Source organism: Cavia porcellus, unplaced genomic scaffold (genome assembly GCF_034190915.1).
Source record: "Cavia porcellus strain 051 isolate PalLab524CR breed Dunkin Hartley unplaced genomic scaffold, mCavPor4.1 scaffold_49, whole genome shotgun sequence".
NCBI lineage: Eukaryota > Metazoa > Chordata > Mammalia > Rodentia > Caviidae > Cavia > Cavia porcellus.
Window position 1 is genome coordinate 5857421 of NW_026947532.1, and position 19552 is coordinate 5876972.

At 55.0% G+C, this 19552-nt stretch overlaps 1 protein-coding gene across 5 annotated transcripts; it reads right to left on the reverse strand.

The window, feature by feature from the left end:
- Window positions 1-3874: 3874 nt before the first annotated feature.
- On the reverse strand, window positions 3875-16324 carry Slc27a4 (solute carrier family 27 member 4). 5 transcript variants are annotated; one of them, XM_005003980.4, is made up of 14 exons: window positions 16100-16318; window positions 15264-15319; window positions 14789-14955; window positions 13012-13406; window positions 11769-11927; window positions 10355-10424; window positions 10183-10274; window positions 9496-9605; window positions 9047-9256; window positions 8802-8928; window positions 7996-8130; window positions 7640-7804; window positions 7409-7555; window positions 3875-4623 (listed from the first exon to the last, which is right to left on the reverse strand). In XM_005003980.4, exons 3-14 carry the CDS (start codon window positions 14947-14949, stop codon window positions 4466-4468), a joined length of 1929 nt encoding a protein of 642 aa, XP_005004037.3. In that variant the 5' UTR covers window positions 14950-14955; window positions 15264-15319; window positions 16100-16318; the 3' UTR covers window positions 3875-4465. The 5 variants fall into 5 exon arrangements, with proteins under 5 accessions (XP_005004037.3, XP_013009014.2, XP_005004036.3 ...); XM_013153560.3 differs by having other exon boundaries at window positions 16078-16318; XM_005003979.4 differs by lacking the exon at window positions 15264-15319.
- Between the last annotated feature and the right edge of the window lie 3228 nt (window positions 16325-19552).

Sequence of the window (19552 nt, forward strand, 5' to 3'; positions counted from 1 at the left end):
GCAAGAGGATCACCATGATTTCAAGACCTGTTTGGACTACATAGCAAGATCCTGTATCCAACAAAAAAAAAAAAAAGAAAAGTATTGAATTGCCTCTTTGCACCTGCCTGGCACTTCATACACGTTATCTAATTTATTCCTCACAGTGACTCCTGCCATTTTTCAGATGGAAAAACTGAGACTTGGAATGTGTGGTTTACCCGAGGACCCTTACATGGCAGGCCACAGACCAGGTTTTGCCTGCCTTCGGCTCTGTGCCTGCTCTCTGACCCATGTGGCCTCGGCCTAGCCTTCCCCTTGGACGTTCGCTGCACAGGGACTTGGCCCCATCCTCTGTCCCCTCCTGCAGGCTGGCCGCCTAGGTGGGACTTCAGCCTCCTTCTTCTCTGAAGTTCCTGGGGAGACAATGGTGGGGTCAGCGGGGGAAGGGGCACCGAGGGCGCGGGTGCCCCCCTGCCCGCTACCCTTTGTCTTCCCGCCTGCTCCCCTAGCGCACCCCGGGAGGCTGGGAGGCTCCTCTTGCAGGCTTCCTCCTCCCATTCTTGTGCTAATTGGGTGTCAAGCTGAGATCAGTGAGAAAGAAATCCGCCCTGGCTTGGGTTAAACTGCTGCCAAAGCTGAGGGCTGAGCCCAGAATATCATTAGGCCTGGAGGAAGCTGGGCCCCTCCTCAGGGGAGGGGCTGGCTGTGCCTCGGGGCCCCTTTGAAAGTCACTGGTCCCCCCCTGCCATCTCAGTGGTATTTAACCTTTTCCCCAGGAACTGAGAGTGATAGCAACATACCAGTCAGGGCCACCACTTGCCTGTCGCACTACTACGGGACCTCCGGGGGTGATGCAGGCTGGCCCCTTCCAGCCAGCCAGGGCTGGCATGTAGGAGACCCAAGCTAGGCCCTTGTCCCCAGCTCTGCCGTGCACCTCTGAGCCTCAGACTGCTCATCTGAGGGACAGGGATCCAATGAAATTATTTAGGACGCCTGGATGAACAGGGCCTCTAACCCGAGCTCCTAGAGCCCTCAAGGATTCACTTTCTGCTTTGTTTTCCGCATAGGGTTTCTTTATTAGTCCAGGCGTGCAGCACGGTGCGCTGCAGGATTCACTCCCCTTTCTTGCCTCAGCCCTCACCCCCTCTCTCAGCCCTGCAGCTTCGCTGCTGCTTGCTCTCCTTTTTTCCCTTCAGTATTGGGGGTTGAACCCAAGGTCTTTTTTCCTCCCCTTTGGCTGAGACGGCGGCGTCACTATGTAGTCCAGGCTGGCTTCTTAACTCTCCTGGATCCTCCTGACTCAACCTCCTAAGTGCTGTAATTACAGGTGTGTGTCATCACGCCTGGCTCTCAAATTGCTTTTTAATCTTTTTTTTTTTAGAGACATGGTCCTACTAAGTTACCCAGGCTGGGCTTGAACTTGCCATCCTCCTGCCTCAGCCTCCCAAAGTGCTGGGATTATAGACACACATGTCCTGCTTGGCTATTTACACAGTATTTTCAAATCACTGGAACAGTGTCCTCATGAAGGAAGAGGATCATCAGTGATATCACCAATGACCAGCAATGACAAATGCAGCTGCAGTGAAGAAGCAGAGCCCAGAGCTGCCGGATGCCCAGAACACAGCACCTCTGCTCCTGTCCTGGTTCCCTGTGCAGTGGTGAACTGTAGGAACCATCCCTGAAAGTCAGAGCTCTTGGCTTTCTTCAGCCTGCTCTCTGCTGCCTCAGGCCTTACCTCTGCCCGCAACCTCATCCCCCTGCGCTGCTTGCTCCATGCAGGCTGTCTTCTCTACTGTGCCTCTCTCCCTCCCTAATCCTAACCCCCGGCTCCCTGAGGGCATGTTAGGGCCCCATCTCTTTCTTCTTTCCAGGCAGCCTTCAGAATCTGCCCCCTTGGAGAACTGACACTGCTCTGTAAACTGGGAAGCACTAGACAAGTGTCAGGAACTGGCCCATAAACAGTAGCTGTTGTGTATTAACTCCTCCAGTGGGTATCCAGCAATTTGGAGACACTGGCCATGGTTTGGGGATGACCAGATGTACATCCAAGGGGGCACACGGAGGGGCTGCATGGGATGGTCCAGTGACAAGTGGGTAACAGCCTAATCTGGGAGTTTATCAGTCCTCCTGCCTCAGCTTCTCCAATGTTGGGGTTACAGGTATGCACCACCACACCCAGCTTTTTCTTTCCAGTGTACTATACCTTGGTATTTCTTATTTCCTGTGTTTGGTTTTTGGAGACAGGGTCTCACTATGTAGCCTAAGCTTGCCTCAAACTCACACCAGTTCTCCTGTCTCAGCTTCCCGAGTGCTGGGAATATAGGCATGTGCCACCAGGCCTGGCCCAAAGCATATCTGGAATTGATTCTTTTGTTTTTTTGGTACCAGGGATTGAATTCTCAGCCTCGCACTTGCCAGGCAGGCCTTTATGCCGCTGAGCTAAATCCTTGGCCTGTTAATTGGTTCTTGGAAGTGGAAAGAGTATCAAACAAATTATCCTGGCCTGAAATGATCAGTCATGAGGTGAGCAATATGGACAGGTTCTAGCTTGTACGTCGAGTACCTGGACAAAATTTCCATCAAGTGCACTGAGTACCAAACTGGATGGGTTCCCAAGCAGTTGGTGCCCAGGTATGACTGTGTGGGGAGCACGTGTGGCCAAAAGCCCTAGCCCCAAGCCGGGAGCTTTCCACATAGGATCTGCTCTTAGTTTTGCAAGGCAAGGACTCCTTTCCTGGAAGGGGAATTGAGGCCTGGCCTGGCAGCATTCTGGGGTAGGGGGAGCTGAGGCTGAAGGCTGACCACACTCAATCCCCCTTCACTGCATCCTGATAACCTCAGTACCACCCACTGCCAGAACTGGCTATGGGAAAGAAAAATAAAAAACCACGACTGGCTGTGGAGGTTACACACAGCTGCTCTGCCCTTGGAAGCCTGTGCAGATAGCCACCAGGTCCTGTGGCTCCCAGGTGCATGGGGACACAGTGCCTCCTTCCTGCTTCCCCGGGCTGAGGGCAGAGGGACAGGACTGGATTCCCCGGGCTCTGCGCACCCTCTGCTGGTCACCACTGGCGTGGCAGCTGTGCCCAGAACCCCAGGAGGCCCCCTCCCCTCCTGGCTAAGGGCCAGCTCCAGCATCTTCCTCCCCCAGAGGCACCAGACTCTTCTCAAAGGCTGCTTCCTGGGAGGAATCTTGACTTCCCAGCCTGGCCACCAACCACTTCAGCTGTCCACTGTTGGCTCAGGGTGTGGCCCAGAGCTGGTGATACAAGCATGCATGGAATGGAAATACCACTTCCTCCTGTCTTTGCACCAGGAGGTAGTGAGGCAGTAGGAGAGGGACAGCTCGGCTTTGCGTTTTGGCCCTCACTACAGTACTTACTTGTGTGTCCTTGGCCAAGAGAGAAAAATCTCCAAGTGAGGCTCAAGATTGGAGACTGCACCCCAGGAACCCTTCCCAGATGAGACTCCAGCCTGGGTGTGGCTGGGGAAGACAGCAGCCCTGCACACACCTTGCTGTGCTGAGTTATAAGCGGCCCAGCAGGTTAGGCAGCCGCGTCACTGTGGCGGCTCCTTCTAGGCCCCAACAAAACAAACCACAGGCTGCAGAGAGCAAAGGTCTCCCCTCAGAGCCCCCTTTAGTTTCTGAATCTTAACTGATGATTTGATTTTCAGAGGAGACTGCGTCACCAGCAGATGGCCACAACCTTCTAAATGAGATCTGGTCTGGCCGTTGGGGCTTGTGTGGTTGAATGCATTGCCAGACTCAGTGGCAGCTCTCCCAGCTGAGCTGACACTGGGGGCAGGGGCCTAGGCCCTCACTGACCCCATGTCCTGTCCCTGTGGAAGACCCACTCAGGATGGGACAGGCCAGGCTGCAGCACACGGCTAGGAGTCAAGACAGTTTATTGGCCCCTGAGCCCTCCCTCCTATCCTTCTTCTCAGGCAGGCCAGGGTTGCGGTGGAAAAAGGTGACACAGACCCACAAGGACAAAAGGCTCTGAGGGACAGCTAGAAACTCCCAGGGAGACAAGGATGTGGGGTTTTGAGACATGGGCGTTGTCCTGACCTGCTGTGGCAGGGAATGGGGCCACACTGGCTCTTCCTCCCCTTTTGGAGGTGCAGGCAAGGCTAAGGCAAGGGTCCCCTCTGGCCACCAGACCTATGGCCACCTCTGTCCCTGCCCACTGTTGGCTTTCTGAGTCGGAGACTGCCTGCCTTGGTCCTATGTACAAGTTCCCTCCTCCACTCTCCCTGCCGAGCCTCATCCAGATACTGTCCTGAGGGGGGCTCCTCAGTCTCAGCCGGGGCCTGGACAGCATCACTTGGAATACAAGGCTTTCACAGAAAGCCCTGGAGGGCAGGGGAGGTGGCAGTGTGACACTCGGCAGTTGTGGAAGGAGGGGGTCAACATCTCGGGGCCACTGAGGTTCAGGCCCTGCTTGCTTTGGCATCGCCCAGGACCCCTCTGGGGTGGAGGTCACAACTTCTCTTTGCCGGCCTGGATGCGGGTGTAGGCCTCTTGGTCCAGCGAGACATAGCGGCCCTTGCGGGAGTCCAGGTAGAAGAGCGGGTCTTTCACCAAGGCCGGGTTAAAGCCCTCCTTCCGCAGCTCTGTCTTCTGGAACTTGTAGGTCCCTGGGGGTCAGAGGAGACTCAGAATGTGTGGGTGAGGCCTGGGCCCCCAGGAACCTGACACCAGTGTCAAGGAGGGGCCAAGAGGAGGGCTGGAGAGAAAATAGCAAGTGTGCAAGCTGGATAGAGGCCAGGGCAGTTTGCATCGGACACTCATCCTGGGATGCCATGGTCTGCTGCTCAGCAGCCCAGGTGAAGCTGAGGGTACTGACAGGGCAGTGAGTTGCCCATTGAGTCACCCGCCCCGAATGCAGATGAGACAGCTTGGATTTGAGGAGGGAAGCTATGTGCCCAAGTCACACGGACTGCTCCTTCTGCTTGACCTACAGAGGACAGGTGTGCCTCCCCACTTCGCATTCTGAACATCATGTGGCTTCAGATTTTAACATCCCTGAGACGGCTCAGTAAGGAAACTGTCCTTCACGTAGCGGGGGCCTGGCTGTAGGAAGGCTGCCGCTCGCACATCTCTGGACCAGGTTCACACAGCTAGGGTGGAGCTGGAATCTGAACCTGGGGGTGACAGAGAACCAGGACTCTTCTTCACATGCTGTCACTTGTGCAGTGTAGCTTTACTGATTCTCTCAACAGGCCCTGGGGCCTTTCTTAGGTCACCCCCAGTTTGACTCTGGACTGACCTCCTGCTTTACTTTGCGCAGCAGAATGTGGCAGGAGCAATCATGGGAGCTGCGTGTGATTCCAGGGGTGAAAGAGCTTGAGGGAGACCCTTAGACCCACACTGTTCAAAAGGGCAGGCATTCGTCCTCCAATTTCTTTTCTTTCTTTTTTTTTTTTTTTTTTTTGCCTTTTTTGAGACAGGGTCTCACTATGCAGTTCAGGCTGGCCTTGAGCTCACTTTGTAACCCAGGCTGGTCTTGAACTCAATGCTCCTCCTGTCTCAGCCTCCCAAGTGCTAGGATTACAGGCATGAGCCACCACGCCCGGCTTCTTTTTTTTTTTTGGAACAGGGTCTTACTAGGTAGTACAGGCCAGCTTTGAGCTCACTTTGTAGCCCAGGTTGGCCCAAACTCTCAACAATCATCCTGCCTCAGTCTCCTGAGTGCTGGGATTACAGGGTACAGCACTACACTTGGCTTGTTTTGTTGAGATAGGCTCTGTGTAGTACAGGTTGGCCTCAAACTCAAGATGATCCTCCTGCCTCAGCCTACTGAGTGCTGGGGTTCTAGTGTGTGCTCGACATTCTCCCTATGTGGCTATTTACATTTAAATGAATTAAAATGAAACATTTAGATTTCAGTTCCTCGGTCACAGTGGTCTCATCTCAGATGCTCCGCAACTGGGCAGGGCAGGTAGCCACCACAACAGAATGTTCTGTTGTGTGGAAACAGCCAGTAAAGAGCCAAATGTGAAGCCACCTGTCTTGCCTTGAGTTACTAAGTGATGGCAGCTTTGGGGTGAGCATGACAGGGGAACCACCCAGCTGAACTTAGCCCTCGAACTGTTTGCTACAGAGCTGGGAGCCGATACGGTGTCTGTCTAGAGCCCTTTGGGGGTGGTCTGGCACCTGAGCTCTCGTAGTTTCTCCTGGGTGGAAGTCACAGGCCTGTGAGCCTCACAGAGTTCACAGTGTCAGTCACAAGCCTGGCCCAGTGTCCCCATCCTAGGGCACACTGAGTCCTGGGACCTGCCTGTCCCTTCCATGCCCACGTCTGTGGGGAAGGACAGCCATTGATGTGGGGGCCTGAAATGCTGACTGGATGGGAGGTGGCCAGACAGATGTGGACCAAGGGTACGCAAAGGCAGGGGTTGAGCAAAGAGGGTAGCAAGAGCATGGGGAGACACATGCGCTCACTTCCTGCCACCAGGGAACTCCTGACAGCTGCTGGCAGCTTGGCAGGAGGATGCCGCTGCCCTGGTGTTCCCCACTGCCTGCCTTCCTCAGGGCCTTCCTGTCTCGACTCCAGGGCCAGAGCTCCTTGCTGGCTGGGGACTTCACATTTGCTGTTCCCACAGCCTAGAAAGACTCTAGAGCCTGCCGTACAGTCATCTATATTTACATTCAGGTCTCAGCTATAGTGTCACCTCTTTAGGGAGCCACAGTCCCCCAAATTTTGCTTTGAGTTTTTTCTGCCTTTTTTTCCCCCTGTGGTACTGGGGCTTGATCCATGCTAGACAAGTGCTGTCATGCTCAGCTACATCTCCAGCCCTTTTAGAAGTTTTATTTTATTTTGAGACAGGTGTTCACTAAAATGTCCAGCATGGTTTAGAAAGTGTAATTCTCCTGCCTCAGACTCCTCAGTAGCTGGGATTACAGTCATGTGCCACCATTTTGGCTTCATTTGCCTTCCTTTTTTTGTTTCTTTGAGGTAGGGTCATGCTATGTAGTTTGGGCTAGTCTCAAACATGGGCGATCCTCCTGCCTCGGCCTTCTGCGTACTGGGATTACACACGTGCTATGCTCTGCCTTCATTTGCCTTTCTGATCTGCTATCTATTCCTTATCTTTGGAATTCATTGTCTGACAGCTGCTGGATCTTAGAGCTCTGGGAAGGCTGAGATGGGGCAGGGCTCAGATAAAACACAAACCCTGGCTTTGACCCTCAGTACTGAGGAGAGGGAAAAAAAGCTCTAAGAAGGTCCGGTCAGAATTTGTTATCTGTGTCCCTAAGTCCCAGCACACTCAACACTGTTCCCCACGGCACAGCTCTCCTACTGATTACTGGGAAGTTGTGGGCAGAGGTTAGTAACAGGCAGCAGGTGTGGAGTGCAGGAATGGGGGGGGGGAAAGGGTCCAGGCCTGGAGCCCGGTGCTGGAGCAGAGAGGGACAGACCTGTTTTGTGCAGTTCCAGCAGGAAGCGCAGGAAGATGGGGCGGGCATACATGGGCAGCTCCTTCTCCAAGGCCCGTGCAAAGCTCTCCAAGTCACAGCTGCTGGCAGGGCTGGCCACAGCTGCCATGCCAGCCCGGCCCTCGGTTCCTGGGAGCAGGGGGCAGACCGTGAGCGGCTAGCAGTGACCTCGATGGTGCCTCCTGATACACACCTCACCCTTTCTGAATATACCTGGCACCTCGACACCATACACCGCCACGTCAGCCATGTCCAGCAGGCGGCTAAGTGTGCCTTCCACCTCGGTGGTGGACACATTCTCACCCTTCCAGCGGAATGTGTCACCTGTGCGATCCCGGAAGTATATGTAGCCCAGTTCGTCCATCACCAGCACATCGCCTAGGGAGGGGCCGGGTGAGGCTGTGCCCAGGCTGCCTGGCGCTTGGTCCAGGGGCTTGAGAGCCAGGTTGTTCTCTTGGGAGCCTGGGGCTGGGTCTGACATGGGGGCTGAGCCTGGGGGAAGCCCTGGGCAGGTCTCCTCTGAAGGTGGCAGAAGGCTCCTTCTGGGAGTCCCAGTACTGGGGACTCACCAGTGAGGTAGGCTTGGTCCCCCTTCTTGAAGACATCCTGAGCGATCTTGTTGTTGGCACCCTGGTTGAGGTAGCCGTCAAAGCGACGCAGAGGGTCTTGCTGGATGATGCGGCCCACAAGTTGGCCTGGCTGGCCTGGCAGAGAGGAAATGCAGAATCAGATTCATCCCCGGCAACCTCCCCTATGTACCCTCCCCGCTGAATGCAATTGTATCTAGATTCATACTGCTTTCCATAGAAATGCCCCATATCTAGGGGTCTGGATGTAGCTCAATGGTAGAGTTTGTACTTAGCATATGCAAGTTCAATCCCCAGTACCAAAAAGAAAAAAAGGAAAAGGGAGGAAGGTAGGTCCTATTTTCCTCCTTGCCTGGCAGCTTTCAGAGGAAAGGGGCCAGCCTGACACACCCATCCACTGAAGGCTCAGAGCCCCTGGACAGCTGCGTAAGCAGCAGCCTGGGCCCATGCCCCAGTGTGGTGCACTCAGCAAGCTTGGTGTTCTTGTGACCCTCAGATCCAGCTGGTGAGGCAAGGACTGTTACTTTCAAATGAGGGGACTTGGGCACTCAGAGGTAACTGGCTCATGGCACAGGGCTGAGGGGGCTGAGACTCTTGGGGCAATGTGAAAATGAATGGACTTGTAGATGGACAAGATAGTACATGGACAGGTAGATGGACAAAGAAGGGAATACCACGCAGGCTCATAGCAGAGCCATCTGATGGCCACTGGTCCCACCTACCCACACTGGCCAACCTCCCTCCTGGCCAAAACCTTTCCCTTGCCCCCAATTCCCACACGGGCTGACCTGGCTGGCAGGGAATGCAGACGCCATCGGGCCCCCGGATCAGTTCCATGGTGTCCTCGTTGACACGCACCAGCCGGATGGGGTACACGAAGGACAGGATGCGGCTGTTGAAGCCACAGGCCCCCACCTGCAAAGTCCAACACTTGGGCCCCAGCCCTCGCCCACATGGCCACCGGGACCCACACCGCTTTCACACTGGGACTCTTCCTGAGCCCACTGCCTCTTGTCCCCAGTCCAGGCCGTACCTGGCTGTCAAAGTTGCCCAGGCTGCAGTTGCACTCGGTGGCTCCATAGAACTCGGCCACTTGGGGGATGTGGAAGCGACTGGTGAAGTCCGTCCAGATGGACTGTCGGAGGCCGTTGCCTATCGCCATGCGCACCTGGTGCCGGGTCTCTGCTTCCCGGGGCGGCTGGTTCAGGAGGTACCGGCACAGCTCACCTATATACTGCACGATCTGGGGGTGGCGGGGTATAGGTTTGGGTGAGTCTGGGTTCACAGGGGAACCCTGCTTCACCTCCCCAACCCTCAAGGCTCTGCACACCACAGGGGCGGGCTGTGACTCCTTCCCTCCCTGAGCCTTGGTTGCCCCAGCTGGACAGCAGCTGGCTATACTCTGGACTGTTTCAGCTCCTAACAGATGCCCCGAGTCTGTGCCCCGGCGAGAAGAGCTGCTCAGCCCGGCTCCTTACTCACAGTACAGTTGTACTTGATACAGTCGTCCCAGAACCGGGAGGCTGAGAACTTTTTCCGGATCACCACCGTCATGCCATGGAGCAGGCACTGCCCCATGCCCACAATGTTTCCTGTAGGCAGAAGGGGCCTGGAGGTCAAGGTGCCAGAGACCACCCCCAGGGCCTGCACTGGCCCAGGCCAACCTCTTCACAGGCCCCTTACCCTGGTACCTTCGCCAGTCGAGGCCTTCACAAACTAATCACTTCTCTCCCTAATCAGTACCTTGGGATCAAGTGCATCCTCCTTATACTGCTGAGCCGCCCCATACCTGTGAACTGCTGTTTAGCTGGGCAGGACTAAGCTACCCTGCCTGGCTTCTGTGCCTCCACTTCCTCCTCCAGGAAGTCCTCCAGGTAGCCCCTTCCTACCCACTCATCCAGCCCTCTCTCTTCTTAGTGTGGCTACATACACGTGCACACACACACTGTCTTCCCTTACGATGTACAGTCAGCAGCAATGCTCCATGAGTGTGAGGGAACACAGATGTCACCCCACACTGAGGCAGCAATGGTTGCCCTCATGGACCAGAGGACAGGGGGAGCCATAGCCCTGCCGGGACAGAACCCAGATTGGTGTGCACTCACTGGCTAACATGGGGCCTCCCTAAGGACAGGACGTGTATAGGGGAGAGGGGCAGGCCAGGGCTACCTGCAGAGTGGTAGAGGGGGAGGCAGTCATAGACAATGTCGTCGGGCCGCATGCGGAATCCGTAGTACACTAGGGCAGCCATGCGGTAGTATCTGGGAGGGCATAGTGCAGAGGGCTTGGTTGGCCCATGGAATGGAGGGGGCCCCCATACACCCCGGTTCCTGCCCCTTACCTGCTGTGCACCACAATGGCAGCTTTGGGAAGCCCTGTGGTGCCCGACGTGTAGATGTAGAAGAGCTTATCTGAAGAGAACACACATGGGCGGCCATGAGGGGGCACAGCGCACGCACCTGTGCTCCCCACACCTCCTCCAGGAAGCCGCCTGGGATGGCCTCCGCTTTAACACCTGCACCCACTCCTTCCACACACTCTTCCTGGGCCTCGCTCTGGGCCAGGCCAGCCCTCTTGGAGGTCCTCGATGGGTGGGACAGATGAGGACACAGGTGAATCATATACTGCGGTGCTGGGGAGGGGGAGGGCAGAAGCACAGGCGCTGGCAAAGCCCAACAGCACCACCTGGCCCGAGTCTGTGGGCGTGCAGATGGCGGCAGGTGGGCTTCCGCAGTTGGGGGTAGTGAGGAGGCCTCCACACCACTGGCCATCTGCTTAGCCCATCCTGCAGCTCTGAACAGGGACCGTTGAATCACAGCTCCTGGGAATAACTCTGTACCTTTATTGTTGGCTTTTTTTTTTTTTTTTGAAATAGGATTGCAGTACATAGCCTAGGCTGACCTTGGACTCTTGGCAATCATCCTGCCTCAGCTTTCCAAGTGCTGGGATAACAGACATGTGCCACCAGGCCCTGCTGAACTCTGTACATTTATGGCAACCGTGTCAGGATGTCTGCTTCGTGCTACCTCTAAATAGTGGCACGGGGGCACCAAAGGCTGTAAATCTGCTACAGGCCCTGCCCTCAGGCAGCTTACAGAAATATCTAGGAGACAAGACAAGAGAGGCTAGCCAAGGATGATGACAAGAGCAGGGCCACACATGCAGTGGTCTCAGGTACTGTCCCCAACTGTATGGCTGTGGGACACAGGCTGAGAAGGCAGGGCAAATGGCCATAGTCACCTGGGAGACAGATCGCCAGGATAAGGAATCGGATCTGCCTGACCAGCATGAGCTCTGTCACCATGGAATACAGCAGGCTTAGTGTCTGGCAGGACTGAGGCGAACTGCATGGCAGGGCAGGCAGGCTGCAGCCAGGAGGAGGTGAGCACTCTAGGAGCCTCCAGAGGAGTTACCTGGCCACAGCCCATGCAGGAAGGACAGAGCCAGGGTGGAGCCTGCACTGGCCAAGGGCTTTGCTGGGATTTCCCAGGTCTTGTCCCTCGCCACCTCTCTACCTCAGATGTGGTGAAACAGGTTCTCGGGTACACATGACCCCTACTAAAGGCTGCCCCGCACTCAAAGAATAGATTTTGTGAGCTCATCTTGGCATCTGTGTCATCTTTTCACCTTCACAGCGTCCAGAGTGTCAGTGCCCTGCTCCTTGGAAAAGGGGAGGTGGTGTAGCCTGTGTTAGCCACGCCTTCTGGCCCCAAGACACTGAGTACTCTGCCCTCAACCCAGCCTAGAAGCCCTACCTGTGAAGCCTTTGTCCGGGTGGCAGGGCAGGTGCTTGGGGGCCTTGTCCAGCAGAGGGTCCAGGTGCTCTGTGCTGGTGGGTACTGAGCTGGGCTCCCAGGGACCTGAGCACAGGAGGCTGAGCGAGGGGTCCAGGCTGGTATGGATCTCACAGATAGCTATGGGGGAGACAGACAGGTCAGCAGGTGGGTCACTGCTCATGCCAGAGTGAGAAGCCCCTTCCCTGTGGATGGGGCCTGAGCCTGACATGCAGCTGTCTGCAGGCCTAGGGATAAAGTACCAACAACGGCTGATCTGACAGCTTAAGAAACAACCCAGGGCTCTCAGAGTGAGGAGGCGGCTCTGTCTTACACCAAGGGCTGAACTCTTCCCACCAGGATAGACTTTGTGGGTGACTGGCTACAGGGCAGGTGTGGAGGTCAGAGGCCTGATGGCCCTGTTCAGAGAGGGAACTTTCCCAGCTGCCCACCCACGCTGGCCATGGGGCCACACTGTCTCTCTGTCCTGCTTCCTCTTCTTTTTATTTTTGGCAGTGATGAGCCTTACACATAGTAGACAAGCGCTCTACACTGGCTGGCTTCCCCTTGACTCACCCAGCCCTCTCCCCTCTCGCTAGCGCATCCTCTTCCTCTTGAGCATCTTAATCACTCCACACCTCCCAAATCCATTATACTGTGACCTCAGCAGTGTGGGGGCAGAGACCAGAACACTGTGGTCAAGACCAAGATCAAACCCCAGTCCTGCTGCCACAGCCACATGACCATGTGTGAGCCCTCTCCTTGCTCTGAGCCCAGCTCATCGCCCATAAAGCCAAGATGACAACCTTAGCCTCTCTGGTCTTTATGACGATCAGAGCTGCTTCTGTAAAGCACCAAGCTCAGCATTCAAGGTGCCTGATGCGGAGCAGCAAATAAAACACAAGCTCTGTACCATACCGAGCATATAGAAGCGAGTTTCTGATCCTGCAGCAGACACAGCTGCAGCTTCCTGGGGCCCAGCTAGCACCTGCTGCTTTGCTCCTACTCTGGAGCAAGCACCTTCCTGAGATCATTGGGAGGCAAGTACTACCAGAGAGGAAACTAAGGCTCAGAGACTGCTGCTCACTCAGGACCTTGCTTCCCTGGCAGGGCTCAGGATGTCTGACTTCAAGGCCTGTGCCCTTAACTACGGCTCCATGCAGCCTTCCTGTGGTCTGTGTAAAAGCCCATGGAACCTGACTGCTCCCTACTCCCCAGAGCTCACCTGGGGCCAGCTCGATGCCAAAGACAAGGGCCCGTGCCTTTGAGGTGGTGAGGCAGTGGCGCAGGGCGTCACGCCGGAGGTTGGTGTTGATGAGCGCCGCTTCTACACCCAGCTTGGCCATGCCCAGCCAGAGCCCCACGAACTCATTGCGGTTCTCCATGAACAGGGCAACCACATCGCCCGAGGCGAGGCCCTGGGCCTGCAAGAAGTTGGCAACGCTGCTTGAGTAGTCATCCAGCTGGCGGAAGGTCCAGTGGGTGTCTGTACCCTCGAAGATTAGGGCCGTCTTGTCAGGGTGGCGCTGCACCGTAGAGGCAAACAACAGGGGGACTGTCCTCCGCTCCCGAAGGTACCGTCGAACCTTTGCCTTCACCTTCAGAAGCACCAGGCCGCCGCTGAGTGGGAGTGGGCAAGGGAGCTGTGATTGCCAGGGTGGGGAGGGATGGGTCCCGAGACCCCAGCCCAGCAACTGCTCTGCTGGCCTGGGCCTCACTGCCAGCTCCTCTTGGGAGCTTGGCATGGTAACACCCACACTCTCACCCTGGTCTTATAATAACACCAGGATTGTGCCATTATTCTCTCCTTTGACAGAGAAGAAGGAAACTGAGGCTCACATGGCACCATGATTTGCCCAGGGCTTCTCCCCAGGCCTCTCTGGTGTAGAGTTCAATTCCACCTCTCTAAGCCTATTGTCCTGCCAGAAGCCTTCCAAACCCAAGTGCTACCTCCAGGTCCCCAGTCCCCATCACTAGAGGTCAAGGAAGGACAAGTCTTTCTCCCTGGAGCCCAGCTGGGGTGTGGCTCTGCCTGGTCCAGCACCTTGTGTCCCAGGTCTGCTGCGTGTCAGACACAGGGCAATGTTCATGCATGCTGTGGAATCACCTGGCAATGCCTCCTTCCTGCCCCACCCCTGCTATCCTCCAGCCCCCTGGACTCTGTGAGCTCGCCAGCCTCTGTGCCTTTGCTGATACCGCTTTCTGGCTGGATGTCTGCCTTCCACAGCTCCAAGGCACCTCTCAAGTACAACTCTTTCCTCCAGGAGGCCTCTAACTTTAGACTGTCTCTTCCAGCTCTGTGTCACACCAGCTCCTTGCCCTCAGGCTGTAAGTCCCCATCCAGTCCTGTGGCTACCACCCTTCCCGCAGGGCCACTTGATACCGCCTCCTTTTGTAATCAGCCCAGATTGACAAAAGCTGAGCTGCTTATTTTGGGTATGCTTATAGTGCTGGGCCCTGGAGCCAGCCTGTAGGGCTATACACCTACGCGTAGTTACACTATTGGAACTTCTGGCCAATTTGAGCTCAGCAGACAGGGTTTTCACTGCTCGTGTCTGGCCTCCAAGCCACCTTAGCACCTGGTGTGGAGCAGTTGAGAGCAGGTCTTTCAAGATTTCTAACTTAGGGCCCCGCTCTAGAATTCCGAGCTCCTTGTGACAACCTAAGGTCAGGTTCCTCTTTACTCTGTCATAAACTAAAGGGTACTCTCAAGTCCCCTTTGGGAGTATCCTCAGAAATCCTGGTGTTTGATATGGGTCCCAGGTCTCCAAGCCAGCCTGAGCCCATGGAGCCTCAAGTTAGGGAGAATTGCTGCGAGAGGCCTTTGACTTTGGAAAAGGTACGAAGCACAGCTGTCAGGGCAGGGGGTGGAGCAGAAGCAGCTCCTAGGGGTCCAGATATCCTCTGCTGGTGGGGACCATGGGTTTGGTCTGGGTACTTTCTAGAGCTCAGGAGCATAGGGTAGTTAAGAGCCTCCAGGAAGGGCTGGACCAGATACTCACAAGATGTCTCGCCTGATGGTCTTGATGAAGATCCGGACAAAACGCCAGCCACCAGACCCCAAGTAAAGGAGCAGCAAGGAGAATCCCACCTGAGTCCAGGGCAGTTTCAGCACCAGCTTGGAGAATAGCAGCACCCCCACTAGAGATGCTCCCAGCAGCATTGTGACCTGCAGGCACAAGGTGGTTGAGGAACCCAAGTGTCTGTGTCCCACAGCAGCCACTCCACTACGATCCCAAAAGGTCAACTATGGTGAAGTGAGAGTTCTGGGGGTGAAAAGCAGCAGACGGTTCTTTAGTGCTGCCTCTACTATTCTCCAAGTGACCCTGGGCACCCCAACCCTAACCCATCTCAGATCTCAGTCTCCCATCCTCTGTAAAGGATCTATGAGACTCCTCAGAGCCTAGACCCCAAACAGGGCAGATCACTGCCCTACCCCCCAAGTTCTTAACCAAAACAGCTGAGGTAGTTACTGACTTAAGGGCCTTTGGCTTGACTTCCTACTCCTGGAGGTTCCAGGGATGACCAGAAAGCTGTAACAACCAAAGGTGCAGCTATTCAGGAAGGCAGTCCTGCAGGTTCACTGCCCACCCACTCAAGCAGCCTCCTGCCTTTACTGGTCGATAGAGGGCGACCCAGTAAGTCAGTTAGAGCTGGGAGTTGCTAGGAGGTGACTGCCCAGGGCAGGGGAAAGGTGATAGAGAGGAAGAGGGTCCAGAAAAACTCCTACCCCAGAGTGAACCCACACACGCACAGAGCACACTAATCTCTGGGGACTAGGGCTTAGGACAGGGGAATGGCTGTGCCGCAAGGGCTCGTCTCAGGTTAAAACTCTGCGGTTCTAGTCCTGGCTCTTTGTGGACTTGCTGGGGGGACAGCAGCTGGCTGACCGGGTTCAGTTTCATAGGGTTTTCCTATTCTTGGGAGAGCTGAAGGTCAAGTCTGTGAAGTAGCCCGGGAGGCTCCAAAGAAGGATGGGAGATTGGCCCACAGGGAGCCCATACCGATCTGCTGCAGAAATCGGGAGGCTGGGGAACCCGAATAAACTAGCGTCCCAAGCCCAACGCCAGGATAACCAAGGTTCTCAGACCTCTGGCCGCCCACGGCGCACCTGAGAACAGCGGCCAGACCCGGCCGGGAAGGCCAGAAGGGGCGAGGACAGCGAGGGCGCCTACTCCCTCGGCCCGAGGACAGACCTCACGCCAAAACAGCTAGGACAGGGAAGTGCCCGTCAGGGCGCGCTCCTCGCGTCAGCCTGGCCCGGCCCGGCCCGGCCGCTTCCCGAACCTACCTCCGCCCGCGCCTCTGCTCACCCGGCGGCGTGGGCCCCGCGGTGCGGCGCCTCGTCCCAGCGCAGCTCGGATGCGGCAGCGGAGCGAGGAGCGCGGAGGGCATCGGCCGCCCTGGCGCGCAGAGCCGAGACTCGGCGGCTCCGCGCCCGACAGGACCCGCCTGCCACCGCCGCGCCCCTCCCCCGCCCGGCCCCCGCCGCCGAACGGGCTGGGCCGGCCCGTAGGACCGCCTCTCGCACGGTCACGGCGGCCAGGAGCCTCCGATCCCGCGGCGCAGTCCAGCCCCGCGCGACCCACGCTGCCCGCCCCTTCAGCGCCGCGCACGCCACGCCCCGCGGCACCGCGCGGCACGCCGGGAGTTGTAGTCCGCGCTGCGGGCTTGCCCTGTGTAGGACCCGCAGGCTGCACCCGGCCGCTGGCTCCACTGTCCCTGCGCATCCCGATGGGGTTGGGGGACGGTAGCCAAGAGACTGGAGCTCTGCGCAGAGGCCCGGGCAGAACAGAAGGTAGTGAAGGACAAGCGACACACGTGGAGGAGCATTGAAGAGGCTGTTTCAGGTAGAGGCGAGCCGAGAGCTCCCAAGATTTTTAGCCGAGCTCTTGGAGTGAGCATTTAAAGCTTGTAGGTTCCAGTCCCACCAGAGTCGAGTTTTCACAGCTCCTCCTTTTCACTTGACTATTGTACAATCTCCAAGCAAAGTACCTTTATAAAGTTTGGAAGACTGAGGCAGGAGGGTCACAAGTTTGATGCCAACCTGGGCAATATGGGTAGACCCTGTCTCAAAAACAAAGGGAGCTGGGCTGGGGATTTAGCTCAGTGGCATAAGTGCCTCCCTGGCAAGCATGAGGTTGTGAGTTCGGTCCCCAGTACCAAAAATAAAAACAAAAGTAACATCAAGGGGGCTGATACAGCTCAGCTGTAAAGCATTTGACCAGTATTCACTCAGGCCAATCTCTTGTACTGAGAAATTTTAAAAAAGGAATCCTTTCTCATCCATGAGAATTAGTCAATCTCTCAGCACAACTCTAAGATACCAGTTGCCAGTTCATTTGCAAACCTAGGCCCTTACTCTCTACAAACCACTGGTCAGCTGGCTTCCCTGCCCTGTGGGGTTCATGGCCTCTGAAAACCTGGTTCCTTGATAACCCAGCCAGTTGGGCATCCACAGTTGTCACTTGTCCTTAAATAGATTCTCTTAATTCCTTTGTCCAGCAGAAGTCTTTAAAAGGGAAAAGGGCAGTTTTCAGGGTCTATTTATAAAGATTGAAAGTGACTTTCTTTTTTTGGTACTAAGGATCGAACTCAGGACCTCATGCTTGCCAGGCAGGCTTCTTTTGTGCTTTGAGACAGTCTCAGTGTGTTGATTAGGCTGGACTTTGCTGTGTGGCGCAGGCTGGCCTAAAATTTGGTTTCTTCCTTGCTTCAGCCTTCTGAGTGCCTAGAGGTTTATGAAGAACAGATCTGCTTGAAGATAAAATTTTGGTCTGATAAATACTTGGGCTTATTTCTTCTGGAGCTTTTGAGGATCTTGGTAAAATTTACCATTTTTTTTAAATTTTTTTTTTTTTTTTGGTCTTTTTCCTTTTTATCGGTACCGAGGATTGAACTCACGACTGCCTGCTTGCAAGGCAGGTGTTTATGCTGCTGAGCTAAATCCCCAGCCCCTTAAATTTGTTTTTTGAGACAAGGTCTCACTATGTAGTTCAGGCTAGTCTTAAACTCATAGTAATTCTGCCTCAGCCTCCCAAGTGCTGGGATTCTAGGCTTGTGCTACTATGCCTGGCTTCCATTTCTTTTTATATATTAAAAGGCTGCAGATGTAGCTCAGTGGTAGAATTGTTTCCTACCCCACACAAGACCTTGGGTTCAATCTCCAGGACTAGAGAAAGAGAGAAAGTTGTAATAGTGCCTGCCTCACAGAGTAGTATGAAGATTCATGGAGAGTGTTTGAAATAGCACATGACATATTTATTTGATTTGTGGTAATGGGGTTGAACCCAGAGGGAACTGAGTTTTTTGAGACAGTGCCTAAATTGCTCAGGCTGGCCTTGAAGTTGTTATCCTCCTGCCTCACCCTCCCAAGTAGCTGGGACTCCAGGTGTGCCCAGTTCTTACTGTATTTGTTAGTGTAGCTTAGAGGCTTATGTGCCCAGGCTCTGACCACAGAACACATACAAGATGAAAAATTTAGGCACAGATTATTTCCCATTGTGCTCCTGTTATCAGGTAACAGAAGCTCAAAAAATCCTGAATGAATGAAAGGGGCTAATGAATAAAACAATTGGAAACTTAGACCTTGTCAACACCAGAATTTATGGACATAAAAATGTTTATTCCCAAACCAACTGTTAAGACCATTTTGCAAATGGGGCAGGTGAGATCTGGGGAGGGCAGGTTGATAACCAACCGTCTGCTGTCCCCCACCGATTTGTCACAGTGGCGGGCCAGGCCTGGGGTGGGAAGCAAGGGGACGTGGCAAGAACAAGGCAGTCTGCCGTCTAGCTGCTCAGTGCAGCTGGACAGAAAGTGGACATTAGTCCAGGTGGCCTCTTAGCGAGCACTCACTGTACACTGTCCAAATACCTGGCTGTACACTAGGTCATGATGGTTTCACTGTCTTTTTTGCATTCCAGTCAGGCACAGCTGGGATGTACTCCAGCTGGGGTGTACTTCTGGGTCCAGCTGTGATATTTGAGCAAATGGCTGTCCCCACGGAGCCTCAGTGTTCTTACCTGTCAAATGGAACTACTGTGTTCAAGGAAGTATCTATTTTCTGGCTTAGGACCTCACACACCAGATTAAGATCTAGGTACAAAGAGTTTTTTCTGTTTTTGTAACTGGTAAGCATTCAAGATGACACATCTCAAGCTCTCAGCCGCAGGCCAACAATGAAAGGCCTTCAGTTGACCTCTCCCAGGGCTGGAGCAGAGCTATCTCCCTCACCTCCAGGGCCCAGCCTCTGCATTCAGCACACACCCCAAAGTGGTCTGTGATGGCTGGTGGGCTTGGGCATTGGACAAATCATGGGGAGGATGCACTGGGAAGAGGGAGTGGAAAGGCCATGTGTGTTAGGCTGAGGGGTTTATCCCAAGGGCAGTGAAGAGCCATTGAGAGGCTTTGTTTTTTTTTTTTTCTTTTTGAGACAGAGTCTCCCCATGTAGTTCAGGAGGCTGGGCATTCAACTATGTAGCCCAGGTTGGCCTCAAACTCAGTGATCCTCCTGCCTCAGCCTCAAGTGCTGGGATTACAGGCATGTGCCACCATGCCTGGCCCACTGAGTTTTGAGAAGAACAGGGACTTGACTGTCATTTGTGAGAGGGCCTAGCTTAGACTGACCTCTCAGTGGGCTCCTTTCCACTGACTTGGCCCCTGTTGCATGGCACTAGGCAACCAGCATTGGTGCTGGACTTCGGGAACAGAGACTCATATGGTGGCTGTCACTGAGGCTCTCTGAGTTTCTGGGGTACTTTGAT